We start from the raw sequence: 21,594 nt of genomic DNA on the forward strand, positions 1-21,594 counted from the left end.
CAAATAGAAAACACTCGCTAAGATGTTTTTTTTTTATAAAAACCGCGCGTCATATGAAAAAATGGTAAAAAAGATTTATTATCACAAATTGAACGAGAAATTTAAAATGATTTTTAATTTGAAATATCTCAGTGACATACATCTTGTTCTCTTTAAAAAAAATTGACACCACTGAGGTATGGGTACTTTCATCATCATCATCATCCAGCTTCAAGAGTCAACTGCTGAACATAGACCTCTTCCTCATGTTTCCAACCCTGTCTATCTTGCGCCGCTCTTATCCAGTTTTTATTGAGTCTTCTTAAATCGTCAGTCCATCTTGTAGGTGGTCGACCGACGCTTCTCTTGTCTTCCCTTGGCCTCCATTCCAATAACCTCTTTGTCCATCGCCCATCTGTCATTCTGGCTATGTGTCCTGCCCATCTGCATTTTAGTCTGGTTATCTTCTCGATGATGTCAGTCACTCGGGTTCTTCTCCTGATGTCTTCATGCTCCATTCTTCTCTGCGTGACTCTCAGTTTGGTAGCTGTTGCTTTTGTTAAGGTAAGTGTTTCCGCTCCGTACGTCAAGACTGGGAGGACTCACTGATCAAATACCTTTCTCTTTGGGCATGTGGGCAGCTCACTTTTAAAAGTTTCTCTCAGTTTTCCAAATGCTGCCCACCCAAGGCTGATTCTTCTCTTCAGTTCATGAGTCTGGTTATCCCTGCCAATCATAATTTCATGTCCCAGGTATTTATATCTATCTACGAGTTCTATTTCTTTCCCACCAATACTGATATTCTGGTTGGGTACCAAATTAGTCATGATTTTTGTTTTCGAGATATTTATATTTAAACCTACATTTTCTGTAGCCACAACGAGTTCCTGTACCATCTCTCTTGCCATACCTAGATCTTTAGCTATTACAAGTATATCATCGGCGAAACGTAAGTTGTTTAGATATTCTCCATCTATTTTTATTCCCTTTGTCATCCAATCCAAATTCTTAAAAGTATGTTCTAGCACCGTATTAAAAAGTTTAGGTGACATTGGGTCTCCTTGTCTAACCCCCCGTTCTATTTTTATGCGATTACTGTTAGTATGTAATCTGACAGTGGTTGTTGCCTATAGGTATATTTTGTATAATAATTTAGTATATCTATAATCTAGCCTGCATTCTTTAAGCGCCTGTAATATTTTGCTTAGGTCAACTGTGTCAAAGGCTTTGTGAAAATCGATAAATATTAGAACTAGAGGTTTATTGTATTCCACTGCTTTCTCTATTAGGGTTTTTATACTTTGTAGATGGTCATTTGTTCCGTAACTTTTTCGGAATCCTGCCTGTTCCCTTGGTTGATAAGTCTCTAATTTTCTTTCCATTCTCTTAACTAGTATTCGCGTAAACAACTTATATATATATATATATATATATATATATATATATATATATATATATATATATATATATATATATATATATATATATATATATATATATATATATATATATATATATATATGGCTGAGGAGGCTAATCGGTCTGTAATTCTCTAAATTAGCTGTGTTTCCTGCTTTGTGTAATAGAATCATAGTAGCGTTGTTCCAGTCTGGGTATGTGTACTTTAGAAAGTTGTTAAATGAAGAACACCAAAGGAGAGACAGAGGATGCAGGATCCCAACTGAGAATATAATATCGGTGATAGCATGATAGCGAGAGGTAAAAAATTGTTAGGGATATTGGAAGAAATCGCAATCCTCAGTAATGGGAAAACCACAAGAGAGGGAGGAGATGAAGGTGTTGATACTTTGTGGCAAATAATGAGTACGATATGAGAAAGAAAGGATGCTCAATTCAAAGAGGGAGAGAGAGAGTGTTAAGGACATACAGGAGTGTAAGAACTATAGAGGAATAAAATAAATGTCACACACAATGAAAATTTGGGAGAGAACTGTAAAGCGAGGTTTAAAGAGAGAAAAATCGATAGAAGAACAGTTTGGATTTATGCCAGGAAGAAAAGCAAGGGATACCTTCTTTGTTTTGAGACAGTTGATGTATGAGAGAGGAAAAACCGAAGAGAAGAGAACTGTGTGGCAGAGGACTTGAGGAAGAAAGGTGTACGTGAAGAAGATCCGACAAACAGAAATGAGTGGCGACGAAGAGTAAGGAACACCGACTTCTGAAAAGGGAAAAGCTGAGGAAAAGGAAGAAGAAAAACAAGACAAATTTTAACACCGCGTATCTCGGAAAACCAAGCATTTGCGTCAATGTATTTTATATATAATTTTATAGTATAATACTTAAAGTTGCTGGAAAATATCAAAAATACATACAATGGATTTTAAAATAATTATCAAATTTAATTTTTATCTATTTAAATATAACCTGTATCTTAAAATAAGAATATTTGGTCGGGTGATTTTGTCAAATCTTCATTAATTTACATAACAATTATGCTATTAAAACATTTACAAATGAAATAAGTTGTATGAAGTAAATAGAGTAAGTCAATTGAAAATGAACAGTTCTATTATAAAAATGTTACCTCAGATGAGTGTAGAGATGTTAGCAATGCTAGCGAACAACCTTTTCCTCCAGTTAGATCAACAATTTGAGACCTTTCATCTTTTATATCACATAATAATATATTTGGTAGCGAATCGACTATTTTTTCCGTTAGTCTTTTTTCAGGAACAAAGTTATTTGGACCTGAAACATCAATAAATTAATTGACAAATTGTTTCCACATCTTGTGCTGTCTAAATATTTCAGAAGTGAGTCTATCCGCCTTTGGTGGTCCTTCGAAGCTAATGAAAAACAACTCTAAAAGTATAACTTCGTTAACGGTGGTGGTCTGGTCAATGTCGTTCTGCATAATATATAAAATATTCGGCAACGTACTTTTTGAGAGACTTAAATATGCAGTTGAAGCAATACCAGCTTCAAAAGCTGTAATATCTACCATATTTGTGAACAATAAAGCACGAGTTCATATGTACCTATATTATTTGATTAATAATTTATTTTTGTTGGAAAATGCACTTAAATACAACATAATGTGCGCTACGCCCTCTAGTATATTGAATAACTACTAAGAACTTACCTTCGAATGGATACCTAGCTTCAACACATGCTCTGCCTTCGTTTTCGTTGATATTGCAACCACAAGCTGCAGTATATATAGCATATCCTTTTATATAACTAGTTTTTGTTGCTTGAATTTCAGTCTTATGTATCAATATATTTATTTTAAAAGTTTTGTTATTTGCTCTAGCTGTAGCGATGATATATTCTGGCAATATATTTCCTTTTACTGATAAAAACTCCTCAATATGTATGCTGGTGATTGGATATCTTTGGTCTCTTGCGGTTAAGTATGAAAAGCCATAAACTAATCTAAAATATAGAAATATATATAGTCCAGTAAAAAACGGTATATCAGAGTGACGGTATAAAAGAAGTAGAAAAAAATGAAATTTTAAGGATGCAAAATTTTATTACAGCATTATTTATTATTAAAGCTGCATTTAGGATAAAAAATTATGAAATAATCATGTATATGAAACTTATATTTTTATGGGAGAGTTCTCTAATTCTGAAAAAAGTCAGGTATTTTCTTCTGCACAACCCTTTCCGAAAAATAAAGTTTTTCTGTAGTCCACAAGGAATCTACGTGCCTGTAGTTGGCTGTATACCATATATTAAAAAATTAATTAAAATCCTGTGTAAAAGGTATATATTTAAAAACCCAAACGGACTGTGTTAGACAAAACGTTTTCGGAATCCATTATTCCATCATCAGTGTCTAGGAATACATGAATGTAGCCACTAAATATATGGGTAAAAACCCGTTAACAAATAATTAGTTACATTTGTTTGACAGTATTTCTTATAAATTATTAGGATGTTAAAGTTACCGTTGGATTAGGTAACATGGCGACATATGACTCCACGTTAAAGTTGCTAGTCCTGAGACGGTGTGTCTACGAGGACTTTATGGAAGCAACTCAGAGTTGCTAATTTTCCTAGAACTTAGTAGATAAATATTTAACCCGCATAACCATGGGAGCGAACTAGTATACGGTCTTTTACGGTATTATTCAGGCGAACTATATATAGTATATAATTAAAAGGATTGTTTTACCTTGGAAACGAACGAGTATGCACCGATAAATAATAATAAACGAGTATTTTTTACCTGGAAGATCCATTTTTAAAATGTTTTATTCCAATATGAAAGCTATTTCCACATTCGTCAATAGCATTTATGTAAAACACTTTACTGTATACATATTTACTTTCTATTCCTTTATACCTCGTTCTACAGGTAGGCAAATGTAGCACAATTTCTTCTGATGAGTTTTTTCTTAATAACCCTTTTAAAACGCCAAATTGAATAAGTTCAATTTGGTCATTCCTGTAAATAATATGTTGTTAATAAAAAGTGAATAGCGACTCATAAAAATTACCACTATGAAACCGAATGAATGCGTATATATGAATAATAAAAGCTATAGCTATGGAAAGCCGCTATCTACTGTCATACTCTTAAATGAAAACAATTTATTAATTGTTGTTTCATGTCTTTTGTCGTAATTCTGTGAAAAATTAATATTTCAAAAGATTAAGTTAGAAAATGGATACACACTGTAACAAAAATTAGAAACTACAGACCTATCATCTTTTTATCTCATTTATATAAGCTTTTTATGAGAATAATGAAAAACGGACTGGGACTTAAGCTTTTCACCAACCACTAGAGCACGGCGAATTTAGTGGCTTTGGAACGAATAACCACCTACAATTAATACAGTGTTTGATAGGAAAAGGTATAGAATACAATAAGCCTTTAATATTATTTGTAGACTTTGAGAAAGCATTTGACTCAGTACAACATGGTTCTATCTTAAGAGCTCTTTTAGGGTGCAGTGGTGATCAACTCTTCTTCAGAATATAATATATAATAGCACAACGGCTGCAGTCAGAATGTACTATGGACTATGGCAACACACATACATTTCTCTTGTAGAAGCAGATCAAGCAAGGAGACACCATCTCTACTAAACTATTCACCGTTTTATTACAGAGTATTGTGAGAAACAGTAATTGGGAAAATATTGGAGTTAAAATAAATGGGGACTTTCTTGAAGATCGTAGCCGACATAGTTATTATTGCAGACCGGGTAGATCATACCTGCCAACGTCTTCAAGACATTCAGAGCTATTGTAAACAAGTTGGCCTTACAATAAACTTTATCTAAACACAGTACATGACCAACCTTGTTCTGGCCAAAAATATTGCAACTAATGGAACGCAAATTGAACAAGTATCTGGGCTACAAGATTAAATTAGGAAGAGACAATCAAGCAACAGAGTTAAACATGAGCATAGGACTAAAATGGGCAACTTACGAAAAACTGAGCAAAGTTTCTACATCAGATATTCCCATGTGCTTTAAAACGAAGGTCTTTGATCAGTCTGTAGTCTTAGTTCTAACGTATGAAGCAGAAACATTATCCTTACCAGAAAAGCAACTAATAGAATACAAGTGATACTCATAGACGGAGTTTTAAAACTGGTGTTACGATCGCAGTAACTGGGTAGGGCATGTTGCCAGAGTCAGAGATGACTACCAAGTAAATTTTTGAATGGAGACCTAGACAGCTTATAGTAATAGAGGACGTCCTCCTCAAAGTGGTCGGATGATATTAAGCGCATCCATTACAACTGGATTTAAGGTGCTCAAGATCTTATGCAATGGAATTATTTATGAGGGATCTATGTTCAGCAGTGGACTAAAAATTGCTAATGACAATGATGATGGGTGATAAACTTGAAATGGCGATAATATGCCGGTACTTACAATTTTACAAAGATTGGTAGTGTTGTGAACGCGAAGCATACTAATTTGTTTTCTTAGTTAATCTAGCCGTTTCTTCTTAGTCTTAGTAAACTAAGAAGACAAACGAAAGCTGGGAAAGAAACTGCTTCAGAATAAACACCTATTTGGTAGGTAGCAGAAGCACCGAAAGCTGGAAAATACTTCGATCTCTTCGACAAGATAAGACTAAAGACATCATCTAACTGACCAGCCTAGATAAATGGGACGAATACTTCGAAAATCTACTGGCGAAAGAAAGGACAGAATATTTGCAAACACCTCAAACATAATTAGAGGTGCAAGTACATAGCTTATAGCTTCCTCAATTAGGATGGACCACAAAGTCAAAGTAGCACGAGTATGCCAAGCATTAAAGAATAGAAAATCACCAGGCCCTGGAAATATCCCACCTGAGCTACTCAAGTACGGTACAAGCAAATTATATAAGCTAGCCAACCTTTATATAGAACAACAAAAGTGAATTTTGATAGATTAAAACCCTATCATGAGTAATTTTCTTTCAGATTCCTCGGACTGATTCCAGTCATTTACTCCCAGTAAACGTTAACTCCAATCAACAATACCATTGGAATCTTTTTCATTAAGAAACCAATCTCAAAATTTAAGAGACGTTATCGACAAAAACGACAAAATCTTAGAAAATTTATTGGATACCATTGAAGAAGATGTACCTCGAATTCTGGCATTCAAATCCAAAGTCCAAACTCAGATAAGTCTTCTTAAACAAATCTCTAGTTCTGTTAATCTCACATATACAGAAATAATGGCTGATACGAAACAATACACATTCCGAGAGAAACGAGGGCTTATTAACGGAATAGGTTCGATATGGAAATCAATTACCGGAAACTTAGATTCGTCAGATGGCGAATATTTCAATGAATGTATAAATAAAATAACCCGCGATGAGTATCAAATTGAAAACCTATTAAAAAACCAAATATCGGTTACCACTTCTGTTATTAAGAACTTTAACGCCACAATCCGGAAATTACAAATAGATGAGGAAACATTCAACAATAATATTAAAGAAATTCGAGCGTCAATAATGGATATCTCTGACCAATTAAAATTCTATCAATCTCAAATCGATATACTAAACTTTTGTGAATTACTAATGGAAAGCTATTCATTTATGGAAAATTCTTTAAATGATATAGTAAATGCCATAACCTTTGCTCGATTAAAAATATTACATAGCTCAATCATCACCCCATTTGATTTAATTGAATCGCTTAGGCATATATCACAATCGTTACAAAAAAATAATCTTCCATTATCAATCTATACTTCGAATCTAGCTCAATATCTAGATATTATCGAATTACAAGCCTATCAACTAGACACAAGAAATTGTATTCGTCTTAAATATTCTTTTAACTGATGCAGAACAATATACTTTATATCGTCTCTATCCAATACCAATACTGGATAATCGAACAGGTCTTCATTCAATATTAACAACAACACATAAATACATTGCGCGAAACGATGATTCATTATTATACCTTACAATAAATAGTCTCGAGTCATGCAAAACTTTGCGAGCTCGAACCAAGATCTGTTACAACACACATCCATACTGTAATGCAGCGAGAAATAAATCACTGTCCAAAATACAAATATTTAGGCATGCAAATAACCAACGATAGCAAAATAAACGAAGAAATTAAACATAGAAATAACCAGAGAAGACAAACCATTGGGCACTTAAACAGTGTACTTTGGGACAAAGCAATCTCCAAAGAAAACAAAGACAAAATCTATAACAGCATTATAAAAAGCATTGTTACATATGGAAATGAGATATGGCCACTGAAAGGAAAAAAACTTAAAAGCATTAGAAGCAACATAAATGGACTTCTGGAGAAGAACGGCTGGAAAATCAAGAGTAGAAACGAAAGAAATTATGGGTGTTAAGCACAATATAACAGAGGACATAAGAATAAATCAACTAAGATGGTATGGACACGTCTAAAGAATGAATGAACAAAATATTGAACTGGACACCGCATGAAATAAGAAAGCAAGGTAGACCGAGATTAAGTTGGAGAGAAGGAATCAATAAAGACTTAAGGCAGAGGGTTAAAGAATACCTTTGGAACGACTGAGATAAATGGAGACTGGAAATCAGAAGACGGCGTAGAACGTTATAAACTAATTGATTGATTGGTTGATTTTTTTTCGAAGTTTGAGTTTTTTCTCGCCTTCAAACCATACCGATCTATACATCGAATAAATCAAATACATTATAATACATACTTAATACTTACAATAGTGGTTGACAGGAAGAGCCGAAGATACTTTTGACTTTTTCAAATAAGAGAAATTTTCGAAATATTGTATCATCAATATCACTGGGGAAATAAAATGATGAACATGAGGCATTGAAACTAAAACATAATAAAATATTACATTAAAATAAATCTCTTTTAAGTACATCAATGACTAAAATAATTTGTAGTATGAGAACAACCGTTTTATCCTTTATTATAAAAATAATTGTATGATTTTATTGAGAAAATTGTTTAGCTACTGACCTTATAGCATCTCAGTTTAATAAAAATTTGAAATTATCAGCAAGCCCTACTGTAATGTATGACACTGAATGCTAGAATACGAGTGAAGTGACTCTAGATGGCAATTGATTGAATCTCCCGTCGTATTGTGACGATCAAAATTACTAGTATAGTTAGACAAACAGACCCTGATCAGCAATAAACGCTAAAAGATTCAAAATCTTTTAGCTCTACTTTTAAATCAGAAGTTCCTGGCCATTTTTTTTACAGACATCATTACGTTGTAACGAAATATTTTGCCTACCACATGGGGTATTATTATAAGGAGTAGAAAATTGGGGACAGAAACTATGGGGGTGGAGATAGGGCAAGCAAAATAAACGCTACTTGTGCGAACGGCACTCAGAGTTTGTTAGGAGAGCTGGGGTCGTGGATAAGTAAATTACAAGGGGTCAGATTGGGACAACTACAAAAATATGAAACAAAAGGTCATGAATCTCCTGGGACAAACAAAACAAAAAGAAACAGGAAACACCTCTAGTAATTTAGAAAGGGCGTCACTTCGAGGTGCCTAAGTATAACTATTACAACAACTAGTTGTAGGGAAATAACTATTAGAAATGCAGAACATATATTTTTCAAATAAAACTCAAAAAGGGTTAGTTAAAAAAAATAAACAAAATGTTAAGAAACAAAATTTAACATTTATTGTTGTGTCACCACAAACAGTTATAAAAATAATACAATACAAAAATACTATATGAATAGTTACAATTCAAAAAATACAGAAAAAACTTACATGGCATCCGTTTACAAACTCCAGGAGTTGGAGATACTACATAAACTTACAAAATTGCATGGAGGTTAAAAACAAAACAAATCAATATCAAAAATACTAAAACGAGCTGTCATAAATTAACATTAAATTTAAAACAAGAATTTAAATGACAGCTAAAGGTAAAACCTAAAATTTACACTTTGAAAATTAAACAAACACTAAAAAGTTACCTGAGTTTCACAAAAATTACACTTGAGCTGTAAACTGGACTTCTTAAAAACTCAACAATGGCTGGGAATCTCTGACACACAAACAAAAAGGAAATTGGGTCACTGGAACACAAACCTTGGAAACTAAACTGGACTTGCCTTCTTAAAAACAGGAATAGGTATAACTGAATACAATGGCAACATTTCAAAACTCACTTAAAACTGTAACTGAACTTTAAAAAAAAAGACGAACAACGAGGAATATTTCAAATTTGACGTAAAATTTGGACATAACGCTGAAGACCACCGCTCTTCACCGCGGCTCCAACGAAAGTGATGAAATTATCTTTAAAATTCATTCGCACAATCTTGGTGTAAACAAAACGTATACACTGGAATTAAGACGCAAATTATTAATTTGAAAACGGAGTATCGGGCGGTTTGAACAAAGAAATATCGAGGAACTACGCAGCTGCGAAATAAATAAACAACTCTAAGATGGTTTATATTAACTCGAGCCGACCTAAGAAGGAATTGAAATATATTTCGGGTATTTTAACTTAAAAGATACGAACTAAGAAACATGAAAAAAATTCTTCGTTATTATAATGCATATATGAGGGGATTTCAATTAATACATATACGAGGGGATTTCAAAAAATTTACAATGAAACAACATCATGAAACAGTTTTGTACCAACATGATCTGGAACCATATATGGTTTTGAAACAGATTATTCGTTTAAGATTTTTGATTCATTATCCTTTTGTTTTTTTTTTTTTGGTGAATCTATCGCTTTTTGTGACTTTTTCCTGAATGATTAGTCGTAATAGTCTAAGTATTTTCTTGTTATAACCAAAATAATCTGGTTCTTTTAACAATATTTATCAGTTCCTTCCCTGCATTCATCATTGTAAGCTTATCTTCCTGTGTCATCCAAGAGACCTTTAAAATTTAACAGCAACACTAATTTTTTACAACTAATTTTCTTTTAGTATGTTTATAGTTGCTGCCTATAAAGGAAAATTTACCAAATCTAGCAGAAAAAAATTTTATGAAATACCTAAAGTAATATATGTATAATATAAAATATTTAAGGAGCATAACTTACATAAAATTAAACTGAATATGATCGGTGGTATCTCTATCAGTTTTTAGTATTCCATTAAAGCAGATCCTTAACCTTTTGAAAGGCTCCACGACCTCGAGATTCAAACCATCAATTTTCCAACGGTTTTTCGGAACATTAGTCTCCAAAATCCCATTTTCAACTAAAGAAATTATTGTTTAAAATTATTTGAATGTAAAGTAGAGACGTTACTTAAAAAATACAATTTGAGATCGCACAATGTAGTAATTATAAACTGTTCAGTAGCTAATATTTTTCTTCTTTTATTGACAAGGTCATGCATTTCATTCCATGATCACTAAAGATCAACTTTTGAAACATTTTTTTTTCATGCTTGAAAGAAATTTATCTTATTTTAAAGTTTTTATCGACACATTCTAATAAAGGTGGAAAGCATAAAGTTCTGGGTTTGCATTCTCTTAAATTGTGTAATTAGTTATTTATATATTATATATTTAGGGATTCTACAGTATTCACTGCCTTCCTTCGCTCAACCGTTTCCATCTCTCTCTGTTGTTTCATTCTCCATCGTTTAGGCCTCTCTTACTCATGGCGTCGTCTACTTCGTTCCTCCAGGATTTTCGGGGTCGTCCTCTTTTCCTCCTTCCTATGGCGCTCCATTTGGTTATTCTCTTTATCCATCTGCTGTCGCTAGTTCTTCTTACATGTCCATACCACTTTAGTCTTTTTTGTTCTATATATGTTAGTATGTCTGTTTCTATTGATGTTCTTTGCTTTATTTCGTCATCACTTCTCCTATCCATTTTTGTTACTCTGCAACTTTCTGTTACTGCTGTGTTTCTTGTTTATGATCCAATTTTTAGCCCCATATGTCATAATACTTCGCACTAATGTTTTATAAATATGTGTTTTTGTCTTCATATTTAGGTGTCTATCCCACCATACTGAGTTAAGTTGTCGGATTGCTGTTCTTGTTTGTCCTAATCTTCGTGTAATTTCTTCCTCTGTTGTTGCCTTTTTCATGATTATAAACCCCAAGTATTTGAATTTATCCTTGCCTTTGATTGTTACGTTGTTATCAATCTGTAGATCTTCTATGTCTTCTTCACGTGTAGATAGGTACTCTGTTTTCGCGAGGTTAATATCTAGGCCAGCCTTGGTATATTCTTCTTGTAGTTTCTTCATCATGTAGCTGAGGTCGTCTTGGTCTTGTGCAATCACTACTTGATCGTCTGCAAAGCTTAACGTATATAGGTATTCGTTCCGTACCGGTACTCCCATGCCTTCGCATTTTCTTTTCCATGCAATTAGTTATTTAAACTCTTTTTAATTTTTAATACATACCTGGTAGGGTGTAGGTATTATTTTGAACTTGTAAATGCAGATAGACAGTAGTTATTGTGTTTTTTGTTAGGGTAATTCTTAACAACAAGCTGTTTCCTTCCTGATTTGTACCATAAAAACCTTGTTCTTCAGAATGCTAAAAACGTATAATTAATAAGATTATTTTTATTCTATGACAACACACAAACTTAACTACATGAAGCAAGTCATTGTAGAGATTCTAAAACTCTTGCGGCGATCAGGTAAGCTTACAGATTTCAGGAATAAAAGCAGAACAATTAATAAGAGAATAATGTTAAAAAATTAGGTTGTATTTATGTGCAAATTAAAGCATCCCCTTTATTTTTAATCACATCCACAATTCTTCGAGACCTAGTTTTTACCAAGTTCTGACAAAATGCTAGTGTAAACGAATCCTATACTTTTTGCAATTTTTCCTTCAATTAGTTGACGGACCTGACAGAATATTTTCTCAAAGCATTTTTCATTTCGCGCCACAAAGTCTCCATTCGCCACACAATGTCCACACAATTTTTGAGGTATGACAACCTGCGCCGTCCTTTTGGAAGATAAAATCTTCCGCTGATGTTAAAAAATGTTCCATAATCGGTAAAAGAGATTCTTCTACAATATTCAAATATTTGTCCGTGTTTACAATCCCATCGATAAAATGTAACTTTTCCACACCTTTAGACGACATGCTGTCCCAGATCATGATATATACAGGAAATTTGACTTTTCTCTTCAGACATTTTTTACCAGATTTAATGCTCTAAATAAAAATACTCACTTTTAACGTAGGAATAATAATTTCGCTTTGGACGTCTTCTTTTAAGCTGCTAATTCTCTGAGCATATTTTTCTTTATACTTTTTATTTATACTTTTACTTAAGAAGCTGAATATTCTCCATAATAAACCTTAAATATAAATATTTAGTTAAAATTGATAACATAGTTTGATGTTTTATGATAGTTTTATTTATTAAGAAACTTTATTTAACAAGATTAAACAACAATCTCAAAAAGTGGGTGAAGTCAATGGGATTTGACTGGTCATATGGATCTGTACTTTCCGGATGACATATGTCTTTTAGCGCAAAGATTTATCAACATGCAACTTAAACTAAATGCACTAAAGTGGGACGTTAAATCTCCAGATTTAAGCATTAATACTACGAAGACCAAGGTTAAAAGATTGAGTGCAGAAAATATAGACCAGCCTTTGGATGTTATAGATAAGACGGTAAAAGCAGATTCCTTTGTGTTGGATATCTATAAAGTGCTATAACAGCGGATGGAGGGGTGCTAGATGGTGTTAAAAGATATTTTTCTGAAAATTTTCGCTGTTTTTTTTTAATTTTAAGACACTTCGTTGACTTAGGTTATGTATTTTTTGTCGACTCCTTATTATTCATTAATTAAAGAAGTATATTTGCTATAAATTATTTGTCGCACATAATAAAAAAAAATGCCGAAATGTTAACATTTTACCAATTTAGATTAAATAATGTTAATAATTGAAATTAAGTCGCATTCATTTGTTTTTTTACTTCGAGTTCCTGCAATTCCCATAATTTGAGAATTCAAATTAATTAAAAATTTCACCAGTAAAAAATATTTTGTCGAAAATTCAAAGTATATATAGTGTTTGGGTCGGAGTATTTTTCAAATATTTTTATTACGGACCTGAATTTCTTATAATTGTAAATAAACTAATCGATCGGACACTTTAAAGAATATTCGCGTGCCAAATATAAAAAAATATACAGTGCGGTTAAAAAATGATGAACTAAGTAAGAAGTCAACAAAATAAACCAAACACTGTCGTCTCCGGTGTAATTAATAAACGTATGAAAATGTGTTAGCAACTTGGTGCAAGTTTCCATGTTTATTAATTTGTCCAACTATTGCGCAATATGGTGTAATATTGCGTAGTTGGCCGGTACGCTCTTATTGTGGCATTATCTTGAAGAGACAATGCTATTATGGTTTTATTAGAGGTGGAAATAAAACACATTCTTCCTAAGAAGAAAAAAACTCAGCTTCAGAGTCTTAGAAAGATTCAGAGCCCTTCGAGCAAAGTGCTCTAGAGAGCTACCTTACACGGGTAAAACCATGTGTTGACACTGACTATACTTGACTGACCTGAGATCCGAAAATGTCCCATATTTAAAGATAAATTAACTTTTATATGAAACTTTTTCATTTCTCAACCAATTAAATTTAATTATATGTTCCAGAAGGAAGGGCGATGCACATCAAGGTGCGTGATTGGTGGCACCTGATGACATCCCCCCTGCTTTGGAGACTCTGAGGCTGATAAAAAAAGCTGATTTTATTAAAAAAACTTAAGAAAAACAATTTTTTTACAATTCAAATATAGAAAAGAAAAAATGCATAAAATATATCAAAAGTGTATATGTCCATATTGTCAAATCTACTTACAGTCCTCTAAAACACACTACACTCGCGTACACGCACTTACACTCGCGTAGCGCGCATTTGCACTGCATAAAAACACTCACAGGCGGTGGTCGGTGTTGTTGACAGCATCTGCAGGTCCATCCTCGACGACGTGCTCGTTCTACGGCGGCTTCGTCCTCTCTAGCTGTACATTTCCCATCTGCATGTCGCCGGTGAGTTTGCCTGAGCCTCCGTGGTGCTCTGGACCACATAATGGTAGGGCAGGCAGCCACTGGCTACTGCGGAGACATCCATTGCATCAGGTACTTAGCATCAAGTAGGCTGGCTCGTCGGAGATGTGGCACATCGACGGTTTCAGGGCTGCAGAAGCTGGATATCGGCATGTTAGTTTGGTGTACTAACATCCGATGCTTCTCCCCGCTGTTTTCTTGAGTGGTTTTGATGCAGGCATCGTGTTGGAACTTTTTGCGATTTTCGATCGCGGAGCATGAGAACTCTGACGTCTCGGAGTCGTGGTAGAGTTCGTTAAAAGGTTGGGCGCCATGTCGTCTCCGGTGTAATTAATAAACGTATGGTGAATGTGTTAGCAACTTGGTGCAAGTTTCCATGTTTATTAATTTGTCCAGCTATTGCGCAATATGGTGTAATATTGCGTAGTTGGCCGGTACGCTCTTATTGTGGCATTATCTTGAAGAGACAATGCCATTATGGTTTTATTAGAGGTGGAAATAAAACACATTCTTTCTAAGAAGAAAAAAACTCAGCTTCAGAGTCTTAGAAAGATTCAGAGCCCTTCGAGCAAAGTGCTCTAGGGAGCTACCCTACACGGGTAAAACTATGTGTTGACACTGACTATACTTGACTGACCTGAGATCCGAAAATATCCCATATTTAAAAATAAATTAACTTTTATATGAAACTTTTTCATTTCTCAACCAATTAAATTATATGTTCCAGAAGGAAGGGCAATGCACATCGAGGTGCGTGATTGGTGGCACCTGATGACAACACCTAGTGTGGGGTTTTTAATATCGCCTAAGTGCCCTCTTTTTTTAATTATTATTACGTATGTTACTTTCCCAAAGAAACACCCTGTATATGAAAGATTGGTGTAGTAATAATTCTTTGTGCGTAAATACGAACAAAACTGGTTTTTTATTATTTAAATTATTAGGGAATGCTAATAAGCTACCACTTGTAAAATTTCAACATCAATCAATACCGGTAATCGAATCTTTTAAATTTCAGATAAATTGACTAATATCTAAACCAGAGTAGAATAATCGTATCAATATATTAATATATTGCTAGAGAATTCTTTTAGCATTGTTTAGCATTAAACTGTGATATTGTCTTGCATTTACATCTACTTGTAGTTTATTAAGATAGCTAAAAGAACATGTATCTGTAAGTTCCTTAATAACATAGGTAATATTTAGCACAAATGCAGTCTATCATTATAGTTTATTTTTATGAACGAGAGAGTAATTAGCATAATTTTAACTGGTAGCTCCGACCACTCCATGGGCGTGCTCAAGATTAATTGAAAAATTACTTTGAATAATTGTAAAAAATAAATGAATTATTTCAGTGTTATAAAGTGTTATGTGTATGTAAACAAAAGTGACCTCTTTTATCACACACTATATTAGAACTGACTGGCCTACATTAAAAAGGGTTTTAAAAAATTCACATTTTTTTTAGTTTTTAAAAATTACAAAAGAGAAAAAGAGTTTTTAAAACCGTCTAAGGTATGTTAAATAGATGAATAAAAATATTAATATAAAACTTACAGCTACTTGTTACAAATCCAAATCAGATTCAGAAGATGAACTTTCAGAACCAAGATTTATAATAACTGGCTCGATCATTTTATCAGTAATATTGTCCAGCTTCCACATTTTTTCCTCTTCTTTAATAGTGTGATTTACTGCCTTTTCCCAGTTTTCAGGTTTTACATTATTTACGGCCTCCAAAAACAACTGTTTAACATCATGAATTTTAAAAGTGGTATTTTTTCTTGAAACTTCACTCTTTATCTGTGCCCATACAAGTTTAATCGGGTTTAATTCACAATGATATGGTGGGGATCTAAGTACTGTCATTCCACGATTTTTGGCAATTTCATCAATTTCGTATTTTTTTAATTTTTCTTTATGAAGGGCACACAACGAATAAAGTTCCTTTCTTATAGATCCGGGATGGTACGTAATATTTTTTGAACTCAGCCAATTCTGCAAGTTTTTTTTTAACCACTTGGTTGTGGGCAGTCCTTCTATAAGTCTGGAGTGATAACTTGCATTATCCATTACTATTACACAGTTCTTAGGAAGAAGATCTATCATTTGTTCGAACCATTCTTGAAAGACATCAGCGTTTATGTCTTCATGGTAGTCACCGGTACGAGTTGATTCAAAAGTTAATAAACCACCTTCAACAAAACCGTCTGAACTGCCAATGTGTACTATTATCAGCCTGCGTTCCTGATGGTGGGTTTAAACCAGTAGATAAGTTATTTACAAAAGCGTGCCTTTGACTTGTAACAGTTTCATCCTGCCAAAATTTATTTGGTGTATGACCCTAGTTGATCCATGTTTCATCAAGATAAAATATTTTTCTTTTTTGGTTTCTCATTTCCTTTATGGTTCTTAGAAAATGTCTTCTCCATATGACAATATCGCTTCTTTCTAATAAAATAGCCTACTTCTTTTAAAAGTTTCCATAACGTACTTCGATTCATTTCTGGGTAATCCTTATCATCTCGAACTGAGACAAGAACTTTATCCAATGTTGGAAATTCTTGTCTAAAGAAGAATTCATGCACTTTCCGTCGAAGTCCTTCTTTAAAATGATATTCTATTTGAAATTTTGGTTTCCCTGGAGCATTACGTGGCATTTGAAAACTACCACATTTCTCTTCTTTAATAACTCTGTAAATCGTAGATTTCCCAACACCAAGTGTACTGCTAACTAACTCAACGGTCTCATCAACACTTTCACATAAACGTTTGTCTGTAAATGATTTAAAACAATTAAATATTAATGTTTTTTCATTAACTGTTAGAGGACCAATTTTTCGGCGTTTACACGGCACTTCCAAATTTTCCATAACACTAGTATACACAATAAACTGCACCTTGCAACTGAAGTACCTACTTTTAGTGAACTGTTAAGAATTTTGAATACACCACTTGGACCTTCCTATATACAAAATGGAAAAACCCACTATCACATTTTCTGTGGAATAAGTTTAGAAGGTAATTATCTAGTCAATTACTGTCGTAGATTCCTGGAATTAAATAATTAAATGTTTGATTGTTGAAACCCTTACTTCGTGGAATGCACTCATTTCAGATAAAATAAAACGTTTTATTTTATCTAAAGAATTAAACTTTATTTTGCAAATAGGCAAAGAATTAAACTTTATTTTGCAAATAGATAAAATAAAACGTTTTATTTTATCTAAAGAATTAAACTTTATTTTGGAAATAGGTAGGTACTTATTAAACTTTTATTGGTTATATATAACCAATAAAATAAACATCTTACATTTCTTGCAAATTCATTAGTACCTGTTAACCTCCATCACTCCGACACTGGCAACCTTATTTAGGGATTAGTAAGCCTCACAACTATTGTATTCTATTCTGCTCCAACCTTTATACCTGGTGGTCATACTCAATTTAAAATTGTTTTCCTATATACTTCTGTAAACTTGTTGACAAATATCTGTTTTTCATTGAGTCACCCGTATCAACAGTTTAGGGATTTGCATACATAATTTATTGTTTTATTACTCTCTCATACATAAAAATACACTATAGGTATGCTATAATTTTTTGTGGTTCAAGTCCAAACACAAACAGAATTTCAAATGATACACCTTACACACATTATACAACTCAAGATAGTGCCTCAAAAACGTACAAAATACTACCACGTATAATAAAAAATATAAATGAGCAAAAAAAATATTTTATTATTATTGAAAATTTATTATTGAAATTTATTATCATTATAATCTTATTAAATACAGACCTTCTAAAGTAAAGAAGTTAATATATGATGTCCTTGGCCCAATTATACTAACGACAATCGGAAACACAATAACGAAACTAAAACATATTAATAAATTTATCACATCCATTGTTTATTCTCACTACAATTTTTGCATTCGCTTGCAGATATTAAATAATATTTGTAGTTAATTTCACTAGAGTTGATCTTCAACTACGATGACATTGAACAAAGTTCATCTAGAAGTGCTTCAATAGAAATAGTAGCAAATCCTAGAATAAATGTGAAGATAATTTTAATCGGATCTTTGTCAGTTTTATCACTTACTATTTATATAAAAAGTAAAGTGCAACTTGGCGAGTCAACATAAAAATATTGTATGTCGAAATTATTGCACATTATTGATAACAGTGAGATACACAGTCTCAAGTAGTTGAAAACAAAATGCGGATGGTACAAATAGAAGAATTTATAATTATTATAATAACAGTTAACCACAAGAAGTATTGTAATGGTAAAGCAGTATTAGTCGACAAACGCGGTAAAAATTACTTTAACGTTTGGTTAGGAATAAAACCTACACTTTTATTAATAAATGAAAACATATTTGGACAGTATTTAGTAAAGAAATGTATTGTCTTTAATAATGTATTTTAATTATATTAAAAAACTAAACAAAAGCTAAATAAGAAATTCCTTTGTATTGTCGTTGCGAATGGCAATATTAGGATCACAGATCTCCTATTATTGCCGCCCATATCAACATTAGGTACTGCAACTACAGTGAAAAGTACCTTACACATTTTTCTGAAAAAATAAAGGCAATTAAGTATTGCAAACGTAACAAACATTTCTGAAAAATATACTGTAAGCACATTGAGGGTATCTGTGGTGGAGGACAGAGGACAAGTACTTTCCTTTGTTATCTTACAGCACACTCCCACCACAGTATATTGCTACTTTAGCAATATACTGTGCTCCCACCACCATCACAGGTTTAATTTAATTTATCTGTGGTCATCTTTATCTTTAGTCAGTTCTACACAGGCCTCGTAAACATATCGATAGCACACTATACACAAGCGCATATCTTCTTTACTGCAGAGGTTACAAAGGAAACAATATAACTATTCTTTCGTTGTTTTTTAACAATTTTGATTGGATTATTCAATTTGGGTGTTGATACGAACATATCTTTGGTAACTTGCTGTTTAAAGCTGACTTCCTCTTCACGGTGGGTAATTTAATTTCTGGTACAATAAGCAATCCTGCATCTTTAAACTTAGAGTCAGAAGTTGTTACTTGATTAAACCCCTGATTACATTCCCCCCTCCCTGTAAATCTGTGAATTCTTTGGACAAGATCATTTTTTTGTACTGCAGACAACACCGGTGACCTTCCAAGCTTTCTTACGGAATTTTGTGTTCTGTGTTCAAGACCTAGCGTTGAGCAAGGAATGTTGTAACGCTTGGCAGCACCTTTGATGGATAATCCGTTGGCTATGCCAACGTTTTACCTGACAAGCCAAAAGCTCGTCAGGCATTTAGAGAAGGTTTGTCTATGGGCTTAAAATTTCCAAATGGTAAAGGTCGCCGTTTAGTTATCACTCGTATTGGAGGAGATAAAGGATTTGTTGATAGAGGCTTGCTAGAGTTTATTTTAAATTCTACGAACGACTACCATGAAGAAACGACTGCTGATGTTTTTGAGGAATATTTCAGTCAAATGATAGATTTATTACCAACCAATTCTGTAATAGTCATGGACAATGCCAGGGACCGTTACCTAACGCCAACTGGAGAAAGCAAGAACTCTTGGATTGGCTAATAACCAAAGAAATAATAGTGCCAGCAGAAGGTTTACTCAAAAAAAGTTATTGTAGAAATGCAAACAGTATTCACCAAAATTTAAGAAATATAGTGTAGATGAAATAGCAAAAGAACATTGAGTTAAAGTGTTTGATTACCACCTTGTTACTGTGAACTTAAATCGCATCGTTCGGATTACCTATGAATTTTTTATTGGGAGAAGAAAAACTGCAAAAACACAATGAAAATGACTGAAAATGCTTTATGTATATTAATAAAATAATATATTATACAAATATATATATATATATATATATATATATATATATATATACAATATATTTAATAAATACATATTATCTATATAAATTTCAATGGGGAGCAGTTAAAAAATCGGTAATTTTTTTCTTGACGCCAGTCTCGACGTGCTAATTAAACGCTCTGTCTCTTATACGCCTCATTATCATGATCTCCTCGCTGCTGTTGAGGTTGTCTTCGGCCCAACTGATGGCCGTGTTCAGGGCTTTAACAGCTTCAGCAGCCAAAGTTTTTGAAGCAACTGGTTCATCATCGACATCCTCCTCTTCCGTTTCTTCATTTCTTGGGTGTCAATTTCTTTGTCACAGCCACCCGACACCTATTCTCGAACCTCACATTCAGTAATTATTGTCGTGTGATCTTGGCCAGCTGGACGACGGGGGCTTAAAATGATCTCTTTTTCGTTGGATGAAGATTCGTCAACAGCCACTAAGTTTGATCTCAAGTTTTTCCAAGAAAGTTGAATCAAACGTTGTGAAATGGATGAACAACAATTTGCCAAATTGAAAACGTGCTTGAGATTAACTTTTTTCAAAGCTACTACCAGATCCTTTCCACTTTGCTCAGCAAAAATGTTGGAGAGTAAAGTTTTTCGAAAACGCAGTTTTGTGTTCTGGATGACATTTTGGTCCGTTGGTTAAATCATAGCTGTCGTGTTAGGTGGTAAGAATATCGAAAAAATTTCGATGTTCTTACGATCCGTTGTACTTCTTCTACTGTTCTTGCAACTAGTACAGTGTCGTCTGCGTATCGAATATTATTTACAACCTCTCCATTGATTACGATTCCTTCGTTTGCTTGCAAAAGGGTTTCCTGGCAGATGTTTTCACTATAAACATTAAATAGCAGCGGTGACAAAATGCATCTCTGTCGTACTCCTCTACGTATTTCTATTGCTTGTGATATCTCATTTTCTATTTTGATGTTAGCTTTTTTGATTCCAATATAGATTGAGAATTATTCGCAGATCTTTATTATCTATGTCCTTTCTGTCAAGAATGTCTCTTTCCTCAAACGCTTTTTCAAAATCGATAAAACATGCATGTACTTCCTGATTAACGTCTAGGCATCTTTGTGTAAGAACATTTAAACCGAAGAGAGCTTCTCGAGTACCTAGTCCCTTTCTGAACCCCATCTGTGTATCACTAATATCTGAATCCAACTTTTGATAAACTCGGTTGTGGATGACTTTTGTTGAGAAATA

At 33.3% G+C, this 21,594-nt stretch overlaps 1 protein-coding gene across 1 annotated transcript in view; it reads right to left on the reverse strand.

Annotated features, from left to right (window-relative positions):
- LOC140434150 (rifampicin phosphotransferase-like) overlaps positions 1-18,549 on the reverse strand; it is a 41,088-nt gene extending 22,539 nt beyond the window's left edge. Inside the window, exons 1-8 of the mRNA XM_072522203.1 lie at positions 18,286-18,549; positions 12,614-12,741; positions 11,824-11,959; positions 10,501-10,660; positions 8,156-8,275; positions 4,178-4,396; positions 3,083-3,375; positions 2,525-2,688 (exon numbers count right to left, since the gene is read on the reverse strand). Of these exons, the coding sequence (XP_072378304.1) occupies positions 2,525-2,688; positions 3,083-3,375; positions 4,178-4,396; positions 8,156-8,275; positions 10,501-10,660; positions 11,824-11,959; positions 12,614-12,741; positions 18,286-18,394 (1,329 nt within the window). The 5' untranslated portion in view covers positions 18,395-18,549. The remainder of the gene's footprint in view (positions 1-2,524; positions 2,689-3,082; positions 3,376-4,177; positions 4,397-8,155; positions 8,276-10,500; positions 10,661-11,823; positions 11,960-12,613; positions 12,742-18,285) is intronic.
- Positions 18,550-21,594: the final 3,045 nt, after the last annotated feature.

Source organism: Diabrotica undecimpunctata, chromosome 2 (genome assembly GCF_040954645.1).
Source record: "Diabrotica undecimpunctata isolate CICGRU chromosome 2, icDiaUnde3, whole genome shotgun sequence".
NCBI lineage: Eukaryota > Metazoa > Arthropoda > Insecta > Coleoptera > Chrysomelidae > Diabrotica > Diabrotica undecimpunctata.